The 17,136-nt window shown below is 36.1% G+C and overlaps 2 protein-coding genes across 2 annotated transcripts in view; one reads left to right on the top strand and one right to left on the bottom strand.

The window, feature by feature from the left end:
• LOC109412460 (zinc finger protein 37) overlaps nt 1-17,136 on the bottom strand; it is an 82,606-nt gene that overhangs the window by 48,872 nt on the left and 16,598 nt on the right. The window lies entirely within an intron of this gene.
• Nucleotides 9,853-12,574, top strand: LOC109430342 (farnesol dehydrogenase). The gene is made up of 4 exons (XM_062848302.1): nt 9,853-10,249; nt 10,303-10,565; nt 10,627-10,764; nt 12,304-12,574. Exons 1-4 carry the CDS (start codon nt 9,952-9,954, stop codon nt 12,349-12,351), a joined length of 747 nt encoding a protein of 248 aa, XP_062704286.1. The 5' UTR covers nt 9,853-9,951; the 3' UTR covers nt 12,352-12,574.

The raw sequence follows: 17,136 nt of genomic DNA, 5'->3' as shown, positions 1-17,136 counted from the left end.
TCGAGGTAAGTATTTTCAATCTACGATATATGGTCTAATTTTAGTTAAAATAATTCAACTGTTATTTGAATCTAATTGAAACAGTTTTGGAATAGTCGAACTGGACAGCTTCGAAGCTGCAAATATATATAGCCGTTAATAGAATTTGTTCATGTATCGGTGCGCAAGGATGAGTCGGTTGTTTCACACATTTGACCAACTGTCGCACTACACATGATTTTCCAGTGAAACTTATCAGGCTGATTTGTGCAGGTATTTTCTTCTGATAAACCACTTAGGGCCGATTTCTTCACCTCGGCTTAACTCGTAAGCCAGGCTTACCCATATAGTTAAACCTGGTTTAACGCTTAAACCATGGTGAAGAAATCGCCCCTTAGATGCGATTGACAATGACTCTTCGCTTCAGTCATAAAGTTGGGCAACAGCCTTAATTCTTTGATAGGATTTTTTTTTGTCATCAATCAAACGTGGAATATAAAATACACATTTAGTACATTCCATGCTAATTCATGACTAGCACTAGGACTCGTCTAGCGAGGAACAGCAACTTTAAAATGATTACAAAATAATGGATAAAATATTTATCCCTGTTGGTGCGAAACAAACCCCTCTTGCGTCATCCGACCTCTTGGCTGTTCTGCAGTGCATTATTTTTGCACGTGCTTCGGAACCCATTTGTGCTGGCATTTTTGGCGGTTCATTGTGATGTGAGCGCATGAAAATAATACATGTGGCTTGGGAAAGACTGGTGATGGTTGCTGTTGACAGAGCGGTTGAACAAGCAAGCAGCAATATCCCAAAGTTTAGTTATGCGTTTTTTTAGCCAACCACGCTTAACCCTCGAGTGATCGCGCTGTTGTATTTTGTTCAACACATGGAAAAATCTCTCTTTTTGTACTAAACATTAGCGTGGTGCTGGCAGTGTTGGCCAACCGCGGAAGCAACAGAAAGTTAAGGAGATTCACTAAACAAATGAAACAACCAAAGGATACCTTATTTAGTGATCACGACGTTCAATCAGGATAACATTTGCATGACGTTGGCAGCAGCTTGCTGACGTAGTGTACGATTTGGGTAAAAAATTACCCGAATGCCAAAGGGTCAATTAGCCTGCGATTTACTCCCCGGTTCATCACTCGGTGGAGCTCCGACAGAATGCGGCAATGAATTCGATTCCTAGAACTAGCCCTAATGGAGGGCCCATATAGCCACAGCTGTAAAGGCGAAGATATTCAGCATAACCATGCTGAGGATTACGGGTTTGATTCCCGGTCGGTCCAGGACCAGGAGCATTTCGTAAACGAAAATTTCCTTGACTTCCTTGGGCATAGAGTATATTTGTATCCGCCACGCGATAAACACATGCGAAATAATCATTGACAGAGGAAGCTCTTCGTTAAAAACTGTGGAGCTGCTCAAAGAATACTAGAAGTGGGACGTTACGCTAAGAAGAAGAAGGGCGAATTAAAAGGTACAAAATATATTACACTTATTTCACTGGTTTAACCACGGGGGAGTTTTAGGGTTAACCCAAATGTTACTAATGGCAAACCTTCAAGAGCTTGTTAGGCAGTTCATCCAGTAAAGTATTCCTCGAGAAGTTTTTTTTACGGAATTCATTATGAAATTACTCTAGGAGTTCATCATTAAGTTCAGGTATCAGTAGGTCGGCTCCAGAGGCACGTTCTTCTCCTCATCAACTTAATGTTCAAAAGTTCTTTGAGGAATTCCACCAACAATTTCTTAAGCAAACCCTCCAGCAGCTTTGTAAGTAATTCCTCCCGGAGTTTGTTATAATTTCCCTCCAATAGTCACTTGCGGGATTCCCTTTTTTCAGAAGGAGCTTTTGAAGGCATTCCGGAAGAAACTATTAAGAGAACCTTGGAAAGAATTCCTAGAAGATTCCCGGAACAGCTGGTCCTGGGAGGCGCCCCTTGAAACCCCTTAAGGAATCTCAGAAGTTCCTGAAGAAATTCTAGATAGAAACTTTTTAGGAATCACAGAAGAAACCTGAACGAATACTAAATTAACCCCCGGAGTCTTGAAATAAATATGTGTAGAAACAACCAAAGCCGTAGCATGGGGTTGGCCAGGTTGGCCCCCGCCAAGGGCGCCAGCCTCTAAGGGGCGCCGAAAAGGTCTAAGGCTGGAAGGAACAGTATGATGCTATTGTTTTCTTGTATGTTACCAAGACTTCAAAATTTCTAAGATTGATCGAGTGTTTTTACATTACGTTACTTCTCAAAAATTCGTTCTCTAGATTATTTATCATGATGTTACCTGTGAATTTAGCTGTTTTTTTTATTTTGAGAAGCTATTTTGGTTTTTTAACGAGCAAAGCAAAATCAATAAGTTTTTGAAATTCTAGTGAGTTTTTCTCTGAAAATTACTGGAAACTTATTTTTTGATATGTTTAAGAGTGTTTACAACAAGTATTTTAAATGAAAAATATTCGGACGATGCTTTTTCTGATTGTTATTGTTATCACCAATAGATGTTTCTTTGGGCTTAATTTTTTGTAAATCTAACAGAAATCATTCAAGTAGTATTCACCCACAAATCAGGGATTTTCTTTATGTTCATTCCCTCAAAACAAATGAAATAATTCGGGAATTTCTTTATAAATTTCACCAGGTATTTCTTCGGATTTTTTTTTCTGGGTTTCTTTAAGAAAATTAAAAAAAATATTTCTCCAGAAATTCTCTCAAAACCTCCTCGAAAGATTAAAAAAAAAACAAATAAAAAATCTTCTGGAGATTCTTACTAAAAATTCTCAGAGAATCCCTTCAAATGTCTTGAGGAAGGTTTTCAGGAAGTTATCTAGGAATTTATTCAGAAATTAGTCAAAGAATTCCTCTCAATATTTCTACATGGATATTCAATAATTTCCTTCAATAGATTCCTGCAAAAAATGTCTATAAGGATTTCTAAGTAACCCTTCAATAGATTTCTTTAGTAATTCCTCCATAGATTCCAATGAAAAATCCTCTGAGAATGAATTCTTTCAGAAATTCTTCTAGAGATTTTTGATAGAAAATCTTCTATGAAACTGTACCATTCTCACTAGGGATTGATCCATAAATTTCTGCTAGAATTTCACTAGGAAACTTTTCATGAATGTCTTCATGAATTCCTCCATAAAATAATAAATTTGGAAGTATTTCAGAAATTTCTACAGGTTTTCCGTTAGAAAATCTGTCATTAACTTAATCCAAAATTTATCCAATGCTTGCTTTCAAAAGCCATTCATAGATTCTCTAGATTCTCTGGAAATTCATTAAAAAACTTTTTCAGAGATTCCTTCAAAAATTCTGCCAAGTTTTTTTAACTCTTCCAACTACAAACTATTACGGGCATTTCATCAGGCATTGCGTCACGAATTGATCCATGAATTCCTGCAAAAAATACTCCATGATTTTCATTTAGAATGCTTACCTAAATTTCTTGAAGATAAATGCAGGGATTTAGGGGGGCCACGTGGTGTAGTGCATCACACGTTCGCTTTACATGCGGATGGTCATGGGTTGAATTCCCAGCCCCCTGAACAACTTCTCGTCAAAGCCGCTGAATGATACAGCACGGAGGACTGTGCTTTGCGGACGGCCGTCCATCTCGGCGATCGGACAGCGACTGAGACACTTGATTTTCTCTGATGTTGTATACATCAAACCAGACACCCGAACAATGGCAACCGACAAAATTGGCAACACCTCAACGGACTACGCTTTGGATTTCGCTGGGAGCTGAGAGAGTAAAAGGAACAACTATAGCAGCAGTGTATGCGATCACCCTTCTACGATGATAAAGTAGAAGTGCTGTAATCGGCATTAAAATAGAAATGAATAGACGATGCAAAGATACCACATTGTAAAGATATTAGACTATGTGCTATAATAAGTGTAGATCATATGTCAATTCGATTCAGCTCACGCAGTGCCTAATTGGACGAAAGAGCTTAAACAAATAAACGCTAAGAATAAAAAAAAAAATGCAGGGATTCCTCCACAATCTCTTCTTTAATTTCGTTCAATGAATGCAGCAAACATTCTTCCAGAGATTTCAACAAAAACTCATATAGAGATTCCTTCAGGAATTTCTCCTGGTATTCCTCCATTTCCATGGTTTGTCTAATGATTTCTGAAAATTTTCTTACAGATCTTCTAAGAAATATTTTTATTGAACTTAAGAAGAAACGTTTGGTGAAGTTATTAGAAAATTCTGGTAAAACCAATTGAAATTATAGTCGAAAATAAGTAAAAACCTTTGAGGATTTCTGAAAGCTCCTGAAATTCAATTCAGTATTTTTGAAAATAAAATTCAAAAAAAATCAGAAAAAAAAACTAAGATTTCCTTAAAAAATGTATGCATCATTCATGTTACGAATTAGAAAAGTCACTTCTAACTATTGTGCTGGTCAAAGTATGATTCTTGAAATGCAAAATGTGTTCGTACTTATACTCTTTGAAAACTTCGAAAACGTACTTATAACTTTGAATAAACAAATTTAGCAAAATAATAATGTCTAATTGTCGTGGGGCGCCAATCTGGATGCTTGCCAAGGGCGCCGTGGGACCCCGCTACGGCTCTGGAAACAACGATGGAATTCCTGGAGGAGGGCCAGGAGGAGCTCTTGAAGCGGTGAAAACAGTAAGTCTTAAATCCCACACACGCGAACGCTACATTTCGAATAAAATCAAACCACTCATGGAAATCTGAGGATATTTTTCTAGCTCCAAATTATAAAACGTCAAGGTCACAAAACGTCAAGGACTTGTAAAAAATTATTTTAGCAACCGCAGCGTGCAGTGTCCTATTATTAAACATGGTTGTGGGCCGTTCATATTATACCACAAGGACCAAATATTGGTCATCTTAGATAAACCCTCCTGCCTTTCCTTCACTTCGTACACTTTTGTCCATACAAAAATATGGAAATTTGTATGGAACGCAGACTTTGGCCAGACCCACCTCCCCCCAAACCCCCAAAAAGTCTACGTGATTTATGAACGTCCCCTCATATATGGACTGTATCTAGTTGTATGCAAAATTAGAGTAAATTAGTGTAAAACTGAGTAAGTAATAATAGAAAATCGCTCAAAATAGGACCCCCTGCCAGAGTGGCCTCGCGTCCTATTGTAGACAATGCTCTATCCTTGATTTTAAACGCATAATCAGCCTTATTTTTAACACGCTTCGATCCGTCTTCAGGGTGGCTGTGTTCTTCTTTTAGTACACATAAAGTTACGAAAATCGAATAAAAAGAGGAACAATTGTAAATACTGAATTCTAGACCAACATGTGAAAAGGGCGGAACAACCATTGCACGCCTCGACTTCTTCCGTTTCTCTTAGGCGTATTTCAATTAATTTATGCAAACTTGTCCTGTTATCAGATAGAGGGGAGTCTGCTCTATTTTTTGCTGGTCAGAAATAACATGAATAATGGTACATACGCTCAGGAGGAACGGGAGAAACAGACATTTTTGCAATTTATTATGAGCGGGGAAGATATTGTCGCGCTTATATTTTATTACATAGAGTCCTGCGGCGGTCGTACACTCGCAATGCATATCGCCGCATGACAGTCGCAAGGCAGAACAAAAGAAAAAGTTTTCCCGCCAAAAACAAAAGCACGTGGGTGTCGCGAAGTGACAGATGTTTTTGAATGTATTTGTGACGAACGGCAACAGTGGCTCAGTGGAATATGTGTTCTTGCTGTCAAACCCCATATAATGGAATTATATACTTTTAAATCTGGTGACGCTGTTATGATTAGTGACTGTCGCGCTTATATAAAAAACCAGAGGTAGATAATCGCCATATTCTGATTTTTCTTGAGAGGCTTAATATTCAAAACGATCACAAGAGTGCGATGTTGCAAAGAACTCAACCACAACCAAAAAAGCAGTACGACGTCTGCCGGGACATCCAGTACATAATAATCCGAATTGATTTTCGGCTCTTTACTTCTGACGTATCACATTGCGCAGTAGACATGTTCAAATGTCTGGCAACCCAGCGATTAAGTAAAATATTCGAATATTATGATAAAAACGAACTCCAGTTTGCCTAGTGGTTAAGGCTATGGATCGCCAATTCAGAGACGGTGGGTTCGATTTTCTCGACTTCCTGAACATAGCGTATCATTGTACTAGCCTCACAATATACGAATTCATGCAAATTCAATTGATAACTGTGGAAGGGCACAAAAAAAACACTAGGTTGAAGAAATGCAGGCCAAGTTCCAGTGGAAACATAGAGCCAGATAGAAAAAGAAAATAAAAATGAACTTGTGGTCAAATTTCAACTCACTTGTTACGCATTAATGTAACACAGCGCAACATTTTTTTTTCTCCCAAGGGCAAACGTATGTGTCTCTGACAGATTTTGTGCTGCTGAATCCGAATCCGGGCTCAGATTTGCTCCAGTATGTCACAATTTCGAGCTATACCTACCTTAATTTATATGGCAAAATGTGCAGTTTTGGATTTTTTAAGCAATCAAAGAGTAAATTGGTCAATTAACATCTAAATTAACGCCTAATGCAAAATAATTTATTTTACTAAATCAAATTTGAAATATTTAAGCATTTTATTGTAATTTATTTTGAGCCGCTATCTGAAAACAACGAACGGATTTCATCTGCCAACAGTTTCCACTCCAAAAATGTCATCCATGGACATGTCATCAGACAACTTTCATTCAGAAAATAAAGATTTCTGGATGTCTCGCGGAACATAACTAGACTTATCACCGGCAACACAACTGCTCACACTGTACAAGTATATATGAACGATTTTTGGAAGATATGAAAGATCTGATTTCGAGCTATTTTTATGTACATACAGGGGATAGAAAAAATGATCGGAACATAAAATTTTCACTTTTCAAAAAATGGTCAAATAGCTGTAACTTTTTGAAAAGTGTATCAGAAAATCTGAAATTCTCACTGTAACTTGATAAACTACACTTCCGTGCAAAAGTTTGGGGTCACTCCCTCAAAAACATGGAAATGTTTTTTGGTAATATCTCAGTCATCTTTCATTTAATCCACTCGTTCTTAGACTCTATCGAAAGATAAAGAGTTAGATTTGATTCGTAGGTACTTTTCACCAAATTCATATGATTTTTTAGTATAAAAAGTTTACCTAAACTTACATGTTTTTCCTAAATCTGTACGAAAAATTGTTTTCCGTGTAATTCAAAATTGGGTCGACCAAATTTTAAAATTAAAGTTGCATTAGAAGGAACCCTATTTCTATCCTCTTCGAGAGCCATTAATTAGATTTTAGCGGAAAAATTCATAACATAATTTAAATTATCGAGTTCAGTTTACAAGTCACCGTGCAAAAGTTTGGGGTCACCTTTCAAATGAAGTCTGAGTCGAATTTTTATTCAATTCGTCATTTTGTTGGTACAACTCGAATTCTCTCTATGATAGTTGAATAGCAAGACACAGAAATGGTTAGGAAATGTTCATAAACTGAGTTCTAGACTAAGTTAAGGTAGAAAATGGTATATAAAATCCATACTAAAACAGCTACAGCTATGTTCATAAAAATAGCAGTGAAAGCCGTTTTCCATACAAAATGACCAACTTTGACATACTGCAACTTTGTTCTCATATGAGCTATTGAGCTGAAAATTTGACAGCGAACTGCAAATATGATCAATTTTGTCCTAACAAAATTTGAGAATTTTCGAAGCACGTGAAAAAAAAGTTAAACTCTATGTGAAATTGTTCAAAATAATAGCAGTGAAAATAAATTGAAATGTAGCTTTATATTGAAGAAGCTGGACATATTTTCGCTAGCTATTTAAACAGTTCCCTTCTTGATTACAAGTTAAGTGCGAAAGAGGATAGAAGTGAGATAAAAATGACTTATTCGTGAATTCTAACATATATAACCGTAAGTGTTAAAACCACAAATACACCAATACCCCAAAAACCATTACAACGAATGTCATTTCTCCGAAATGACTCCTATAACATTCGAGATTTCGGGTTTTGGTGCAAAGCAAAGGGATAACTTCTTGATGAAAATGTCATTTAAATTAAATTATTTAACATTCCTGAAACTTATGGATTTTGGGGTAATGGTATGTTTGTGGTTATAACACCTACAGTTATATAGGGTAGAATTCACGAAACAGTCGTTTCTATCTCACTTCCATCCTCTTTCGCACTTTATATAACGTACTTTGCTGATTTAGTATTGATTTTATATAACATTTTCTACCTTAACTTAATCTAGAACTTTGTTTATGAACATTTCATAACCATTTCTGTGTCTTGCCATTCCACTATCAAAGTAAAAATTGAAGTTGCACCAACAAAAATGACGATTTGAGCAAAAATACGACTCAGACTTCATTTGAAAGGTGACCCCAACTTTTCCACGATGCAGCATACTAAGGGGTGACCCCAAACTTTTGCACGGTGACTTGTAAACCTAACTTGACAATTTACATTATGTTATGAATTTTTCCTAAAATCTAAAAATCTAGCTAAAATAAAATCTAGCTAAAATAAAGCTAAAATCTAATTAATGGTTCTCTAAAATGATAGAAATAGGATTCTAATGCAACTTTAATTTTTAAATTTGGTCGACCCAATTTTGAATTACACGGAAAATAATTTTTCGTACAGATTTAAGAAAAACATGTAAGTTTAGGTAAACTTTTTATATTAAAAATTTCATATAAAATTTGTGAAAGGTACCTACGAATCAAATCTAATTCTTCATCTTTCGATAGAGTCTAAGAACGAGTGGATTAAATGAAAGATGACTTAGATATGACCGAAAAACATTCCCATGTTTTTGAGGGGGTGACCCCAAACTTTTGCACGGGAGTGTAGTTGTGTTTCAGAAGGCTCTTAATATGAGTCATAAACGCTCAAAATTTCATTGTATTCGGTTGAATGAATCCGGAGATATAGCATTTCAAAGTTAGCTATCGGATAACTTTGACTTTTTCTACAATCTTTCTAACTTTATGTAGAACATCTTTCCCAAAATTGGACACAACTAGTTGATCAACTACAGTGAAAATTTTAGATTTTTTGACGCACTTTTCAAAAAGTTACGGCTATTTGACCATTTTATGAAAAGTGAAATTTTCGCCTGTCCAGATCATATTGTCTATCCTCTGTAAGTGTTCCCGTTGAACATTTATAATTGCTCAAAGAAAAAAAATCATACCTTATATCGAATTGAAACATAAATTTTAAGAATTTCACTAGAACGGATTGAGAATTATTAGTTCAGATATGAACATGTCTATTACGCAGGTGTTTACCTCCACCATTCATAAAAGTATTCTATATGCCTACAGTGCTGTTGAAAATAATAGCAATGTTTTCTATTTCCACAAAAAAAAAAAAACATCGGCGAATCATTATAATATTGCTAAAAGGAATCAATTTAATGGAAATATTGTTACAAATCTACGAATTGTCACAAAGTAATTTTAAATTTTTCATACAAAAAACTAACAGCATCTAAAAGTGAACATTATTTAACAGATCAGCACGCGCTGCTACTAATTTGAGCAGCACTGTCTATATTTAAGCGCACTTGAGTTGATCGCATTTCTTCTTTGTGGTGGCTATACATCCCTACCGGAAATTGGTTTACCTTCTCAGCTTGCCTACTTCAAATGGCTTTTCTAGCATGATGAAATTGGTCACAAAAAATAATTCCAAAATCACAAGAGGATCAATAAAATAAAGCAAATGAGGAAGGCAGCGCATCGTATCACCGGTAACCCCGTTACCACGCACCTTCACATAGCGGTTGCTGTAATCGGAAACCTAAAGCAAGAACGAAGTCAACTCCAGTCAATTGAAGCTCTCGGTTCAGTCGAAACAATTCATTTATATCTACTCCAGTGATCCTACATACAGCTCAGTAGAGCATCGGATACGATCCTGATCACATCGCACAAGAACATGGATAAATGGATTGGAAAGGTGGCCCTGGTGACCGGCGCCAGTTCGGGCATTGGACAAGAAGCGGCCCTAGCTTTGGCCAACGCCGGAATGGTTGTAGTTGGCATAGCTAGGCGGGTGGAACTGATTGAAGACCTTGGCACCAAAGTGACCGGATGTGGAAAGATTTACGCCCGCAGGTGCGACGTGGCCAATGAAGATGCGATCTTGCAGACGTTCGGCTGGATCCGGAAGGAATTGGGTGGAGTCGACGTTCTAGTCTCCAATGCTGGAGTGTTTCTTTGCAATTTTGTTACACGTTAGTTCAGTTTAGTAGTATGAAGTGAAAATTTAAAAAATAATTAATTTTAGAAAGCACTACAGCGGATTTCCGTGATACCTTCGATGTAAATGTCGTAGCAACCTGCATCTGCATCAGGGAAGCCGTGAAGGACATGAAGGAACGAGGAGGTCCAGGATACATCTTTATCATCAATAGCATTCTGGGAAAACGTATACCGGATGTGTCGGTTCCAATGTTCGGTGCCTATCCGGCGTCAAAATTCGCGTTGACTGGTTTGGCCGAAGTTGTTCGGAAGGAACTGATATACTTTCAATTGCCAGTTAGGTTAACCGTAAGTTAATTATCGGTGCTAAAAATCATAAATTTGAATTACCATGATTCAAACATTGCAGAGTATTCACCCAGGAATGGTACAAACCGACATGATTAAAGTTTTTGATTCATCACTAGCTCAACGGCTTCCAAAACTGAAGGTTGGAGATATAACTTCAAACATACTCCACTGCTTGACATCTCCATTGGATGTGCAGGTGAGCATTGAAGCGTAACGATAAATTCTAGTCAATCAAGATCGACAGCGAAACTGTTGATCAACCGAAGAAATTCGATACGATGATATTTATAAAAACGGATACAGAAAACTGGTGTTCAGGTTATGATTGGATGATTGAATTTCATTTTCCTTATGTTTAACGAGACGAGTGCTGGCAAAATGGTATAGGTTTTCTTTATTCTGACTTTGCATTCCTGGTACAGATTGAAATTCTATTGAATGTAAGGAATGTAAGCACTTCATCTGTTTTGATTTTAGATAACGTCATGATCAGTGCCCAAAGGTTACCTCACAAATATCAAAAGCAATGATTTCATTATTCTAACAGCAGAGCTGAAAATGCTACTTAATTCTTTCTCACTTGTAATAAACATTGAGTGGAATTTTCATTGTCATGCGTTTTAAAGATTATCCATGTACCGTAAAATGGGGTAACTTTGATAGTTTTTTAGAAAATTTTCTCAATATTTTTCTTTGTAACGGTATTTCCCCTAGTTTTTTTTTTTTTTATTTTTAAAACAAGTACTGGGGTATTAGTTATTAATTGCAATAGAATTTTATTTTTTTTATTTGCGCAAGAATCATATTTTCATTTTGGGATAACTTTGATAGTGTCCTGAAAAACACATCAAATCCTAAAAAATCAGCAAAGCTTGAAATCTAAGGAGTATGAACATGATGATAGAAGCCGGGTGGAATATATTATATTGAAATTTTATAGTAAAATATGGATTTTTTACAATATTCTACATATAAAAATTAGTTTATTGAGTACTGACTGAAAAAAACACAGTGAGTTTAGCTATCAAAAATCATTATCATTGTAAAAATATATTTGAACGATACATCAATATATGATTAAATGCTATTCATGGTGAATTCTCTTTTTTTGGGTTGTTTCTGAATGTTTTATAAATAAATTTTGAACGGAACAGAATAATTTACATGAAATTACAAGGGCATTGCATACTTTTAGACGTTTATTGGTGTATGGAGATTTATGTCCTAATTTACAAAATTGATTCTAGTTTGTAAAAACACACTTCGTTAAGAGATTCAAGGGCAGATTTGGAATCTACAATGATGGATCTACCGAGAATTAGAGGCCAGTCATTGAAAAATAGATAAAACAAAGTCGTACAACAGATTGTTTGAAGGAGTTGACAAATGACAAAAATATCAACAATTTTTATTTTTTGCCCAAAAAGTTTAATATAAACTCGGTTTTAATGAAAATACGTTCAAGATGGACTTTCATATGTGTTTTGATCTACGTTTGCCTTTTTTTTAATTGATTGAATGAACCATAGCTATAAGATAGACAATACTATGCCTGTCGCACTATCAAAGTTACCTGCATTATCAAAGGTACCCCATTTTACGGTACATGAAAACGCGAGTCAAAAATACATCTGTAAACAACTATTTCACCCAAAAATTAATGTTGAGCAATGTGATCTTTTTGGCTAAATATAGGCTTCTGCACATAATTCAATAAAACTTTTGTTTTTTTCAGATCGATGATATTACCGTAATGCCGTCTATGGTTCCCTCTGCCCAATAAGATGTTTGAAAATTGTCACAATCAACCGCCAATCTAAAATAATGAAGCTTGTACTAAGGGAAGGTAACCGTAACAGTTAATCTCATGCTTTCTCTTCACCACTAGGTATATATGAATTCATTTCACCGACAGCACGACAAAATGTGTTAGTCGAAAGACATGCATATGTGTAAACTATTAGATGACAATAAAAAATCGAACTTGATTCGATTACTCATGATCTCTGTAAATAAAAGTGAAACATTTCAATTGACCGAAATCTTATTGCCCCTCAGCAATACTGTCTATTATCCAGATCTCACTCACAAAGTAGAACACATAACCCAACGAAGTCATCATTCAAAAAGGGATGCACGTTGCCAGAGAAATGAAGCCGTGCATATGTATGCCGCCTACGGACTTGATGTGCAGCATTGAAGAATCGACGTTTGGATTGAATTAGCTAATTCGAATTGCTGGTTGGTCGGGTTGGATTTGACCAAGTAACAGCACAACGGATTCCATTTGGCTTGATTGACTTGCTAATTTTTAATTGAGGCCAATTGGTTCTTTCTAAAGTGGATGTCTATCGGCACTACATAACATGAATGTCTCAACTAGTCCATTGATTTTATTCATTTAGTTCAGTATGATTACCAAGATAATACTAAGTCAGCAATTATACGCCACAAAACTTGATTTCCTACTGCGTTATTGTTCTTCTAACATCGGGAACTTCGTCGGTTTTGAGCGATGCTCCTCCAGTTTACTTGAACGTGTAGATCTTCTTCAATCGCGGTCGCCCATGAAGTCGCTGGCCTCTACCTGATTCCCTGCTGAATATTGTTTGCACTATTCATTCTTCCGCCACTCTAGCCCACTGAAGTCTGCCGAATTGTATACGTTTCACAATATTCCCATCTTTGTGCACTGTACAACTTGGTACAATTGGTACTCCATTAACCCTATCCCGCCCATGACTTCTTTTAGTGTTTAAAAATAGTTTTTATTATTTTTGCTGAAAATGGTAGAACAAATTCTTATTTTCTATGCCAAAATTATCGTTTAAGGCTATTACAACTCAAATATGAGGTGGTGCTCTAGAGCACCACCAGGCATTTGGAGAACTTTATTTCATGATTTTTCTCGTTAAAAATGGTCAAATCACAGGATGCTTCATTTGACAATCCAAGAAAATCACTTTCCCAACCAGTTTTATACAAATTCATTACAATTCGAGACAAGTTGTTCTCAAAAACTTCGAACTTTAATGCCACCAGAATTCTAGAATGGGGTGCAAACAATGATTACATTGGAAAATTGCTTATTTTTTGCACGCCATGTGCCCAGTGGTGCATATACACTGTGGTGCATAATTGATCGGACAAACGCCGATTTTCATACAAAATGGCCAAGTTTAAGATGCTGTAACTATGGTTTGCTTTGTTGGATTGAGCTCAATTTTTAACACGGAACTACAAATATGCTGAAATTTGTGTATACAAAGTATAAAATGTTTTCGTTCACAGGTCTGGGCGTGGCAAGGCGTTGAAAAAATTGCAAAAGTGATCGGACAGCGGTACCCCTTTGATTTACACGCGTGCCGCTGTCCGATCACTTTTGCAATTTTTTCAACGCTTTGCCACGCCTAGACCTGTGAACGAAACATTTTATACTTTGTATACACAAAATTCAGCATATTTGTAGTTCCGTGTCAAAAATTGAGCTCAATCCATCAAAGCAAACCATTGTTACAGCATCTCAAATTTGACCATTTTGTATGGAAATCGGCGTTTGTCCGATCAATTATGCACCACAGTGTATGCACCATTCATATTGTATCAAATTAAGGGTATTTCAGTTCTTTTCAACGTATGATTACACAAATGAATAGTAAATCTGTTAGAGAACTATGTTTATTTCAACCCATGAGGATAACTATGCCATTAATTGAGACGTCTAAGTTTGTCATTATTTTTTTGTCGAAAAAATAGATTTTCGTGAAAAAGTTTTTTGACAAAAACATTGAATTTGTATGCGCATACTTAGTGTAATGCCTTTAGATAGAGAACAACATGTGAAATCATGATTTACAATTAAAAACATTCAAAAAACTGCATTAGTTTCAGAGATACAAGGGTTGAAAGTTATGGTGCTCTACAGACACCATGGGCGGGAAAGGGTTAACCCTCTAATACCCAACCCCGCCTCTAGACGATGAGAATTTTTGTAATTTTTGCTTCGTGGAAAATCTTTTTTTTTATATTTTTGGCTGATATTTAGGACTGTTTTGTATATCTCAAAATGGTTTTTGGTGTATTTTAAAGCATATTTACATTTTTAAAAAAATCATTGAAAAATTGATGTTTTAGTCACCTTTTAGAAGTCATTATTTATTTTGTACTGAATCGCTACTTTTAACATATTTTAAATTTTTCCCAAATCATTCTATCCTAGTTTAATAGTTTAACGTTGAACAATTCGTCATTGAAATCATCGTCATCATCAAACATTTGAAAGCAGTTTTTTCGTTCATAACAAAAGTCTTTGCTATGAAAATATATTCACTGTACTGCACATGAGGAATGAAATGCAGTGAATATATTTTCATGGTCGATGTTGTGATTTACAACGAGAAAACTGCTTTTTATTTTCCGAAAAATGATGACGGATGCTTGAGCCTTAAGGGAATCGAATACACTCTAAAATTATTTTCCTTAAAATTACACGGAAAATAAAATTTTCTATGAAAAAAAATTGAAATAAAAATATTTGAACAATAATCATATACAGTCGAACCTCCATGAGTCGATGTTCCTTGACTCGACATCGACTCATGTAGGTTATTTTTTCCATACTGAAAAATTATTTCTGGGTTACTATGATGGTCCCCCAAAAAAGCTTCCTAAAGGATTTTGGTTCCACTACTCGATATTTCCTTGAGTCGATGATCCCTTCAATATCGACTCATGGAGGTTTTACTGTAATCTAAAAATGTTGTCATCTCAAAAAATATGTACCCCAAATAGGCTTCCAGGAAAAATATAAAAGTGTGGGGATGTTCAAAAATAAAAATTAGAAAAATCAAAAACTGGAATTCACGAAATCAAGAATTAAAAAGAATCATCTTCCAAAACATGTTTAAATCGATTTTAGATGACGAAAAATGATATTTAGATCAAAATCAAAAATTTGGGTATTAGAGGGTTAACGTCCACGCCTCGTGACCGTAGAGGAAAACCGGAAGAATTAGCGTCTTATATAGAGCGAATTTCGTTTGCGTTTGCAAGTTACGGGACCTGGGCTTCGTGGCCGAGCGGTGTCTCGTAAGCCTCGGAGTGTGGGTTCGATTCCCACTCCAGTCGGGGAAAACTTTTCGTTAAACGGAAAATTCTCCACTGGGCCACTGGGTGTTATATATGTGTTGTCCGTTGTCGAATGTTTGTACTGTTCAGTCTGTAGAGGCCGCAAGGTCGAAGACGGTGTAATTGTCTTTTTTTTTTTAAGCTAGTTACGCAATCCGTTAAATGCCCTATTCGCAGCTGCAATACGCCTTTCAATTGACGGAGAACGTCATTGTCACATGTCACAAATGTTTCAAATTCTTCAAGAACTTCAAATACATCCCCACCAACCACTACCTCAGCACTAACACCAGTCGACTTGCCTATGTCTCCACCCGCGATCATGTACTTCGTCTTGGTAGAGTTAATCGTCAAGCCTATCTTTTCTGTATCTCTCTATAGAGCATAAGCACCTTCAACTGCCCTACGATCAATGCCAATAAGATCAATATCGTCCGCAAAGCCGTGGAGCAAACCTCCTAATTGCCCCTTTGAGTGCAATGTTGAACAGAAAATTTGAAAGAACATCACCCTGCTTCAATCCATCCAAGATCACACGAGGTAGACACTTCGTTTGCGATCCGAATAGCCCAATTAGGTTCGCCGAAAAACAATGTTCCGTCATTATCTGCCAAAAGCTTATTTCTTTTTACTGAATCGTAAGCTGTTTTAAAATCTATGAAGAAATTATGAATCCGCAAATTATATGCCCGAAATTTAGCTAGGGTCATCCGCAGGTTGAACATTTGATCCGTCGTTGATCGGCCCTCACGTAAACCAGCCTGGTATTTGCCGACGAAGAACTCCTCAAGAGGTATCAGTCTGTTGGACAGGATACGCTACAGCAGGGGTTCTCAAACTTTTTCAGCTTGCGACCCACTTTTGGTTTTTAAAGAATTTGGCGACCCACAAGAGCGTATTTTCATAAAATACGTCATTTTTGTAAATTTGGACTGACTTTAATAAATACATTTTATCATTTCCATAGGCTTTGGATCAATTTACTATTATACTCTTTCTGTTTTTTTTTTTTTGAAAAAGTCAAAGTAAGATTAAGGTACCCAAGTGTCCAGTTTCGGTAAACTCTTAGTCTAAAGAATTTGAGATAAGTTTCCAAGTTTCCAATCAAGTCTGACTTCAAGCAGCACTTCAAAACAGGTTTTTGGTTTTCTCTCACATATTGCAGAAATAAACAAAACAAAATATATTTATACAGATTCTTTAAAGATGTAATAGCAGTTTTGTACTTCTGCAGAACTTTAAAATCTACTACAAAATGACAAAATGAGACATCAAGTTGAATTTTCAGAATTATATTTCTGCTGGATGGTCAGACACACTTATTTTATTTATATTTTTATTGCAATCATTTTCAGTTGTTCTGATTTCTGCGAAAGTTCGGATTATCGATACTCATCAGAATTTTTCCAAAGTTAACCTTAAATTCGGTAAAGTTCAGGTT

The sequence above is a fragment of the Aedes albopictus genome, chromosome 1 (assembly GCF_035046485.1).
Source record: "Aedes albopictus strain Foshan chromosome 1, AalbF5, whole genome shotgun sequence".
NCBI classification, from domain to species: domain Eukaryota; kingdom Metazoa; phylum Arthropoda; class Insecta; order Diptera; family Culicidae; genus Aedes; species Aedes albopictus.
This window is presented reverse-complemented; position numbering and strand designations above follow the sequence as displayed.

Bases quoted from the DNA above. Each gene is read 5' to 3' on its own strand.
- LOC109430342 (XM_062848302.1), top strand. From the start codon at position 9,952: ATGGATAAATGGATTGGAAAGGTGGCCCTGGTGACCGGCGCCAGTTCG. The intron at 10,250-10,302 runs GTTAGTTCAGTT...AATTAATTTTAG, and splicing joins TCTTTGCAATTTTGTTACAC to AAAGCACTACAGCGGATTTC. The intron at 10,566-10,626 runs GTAAGTTAATTA...CAAACATTGCAG, and splicing joins AATTGCCAGTTAGGTTAACC to AGTATTCACCCAGGAATGGT.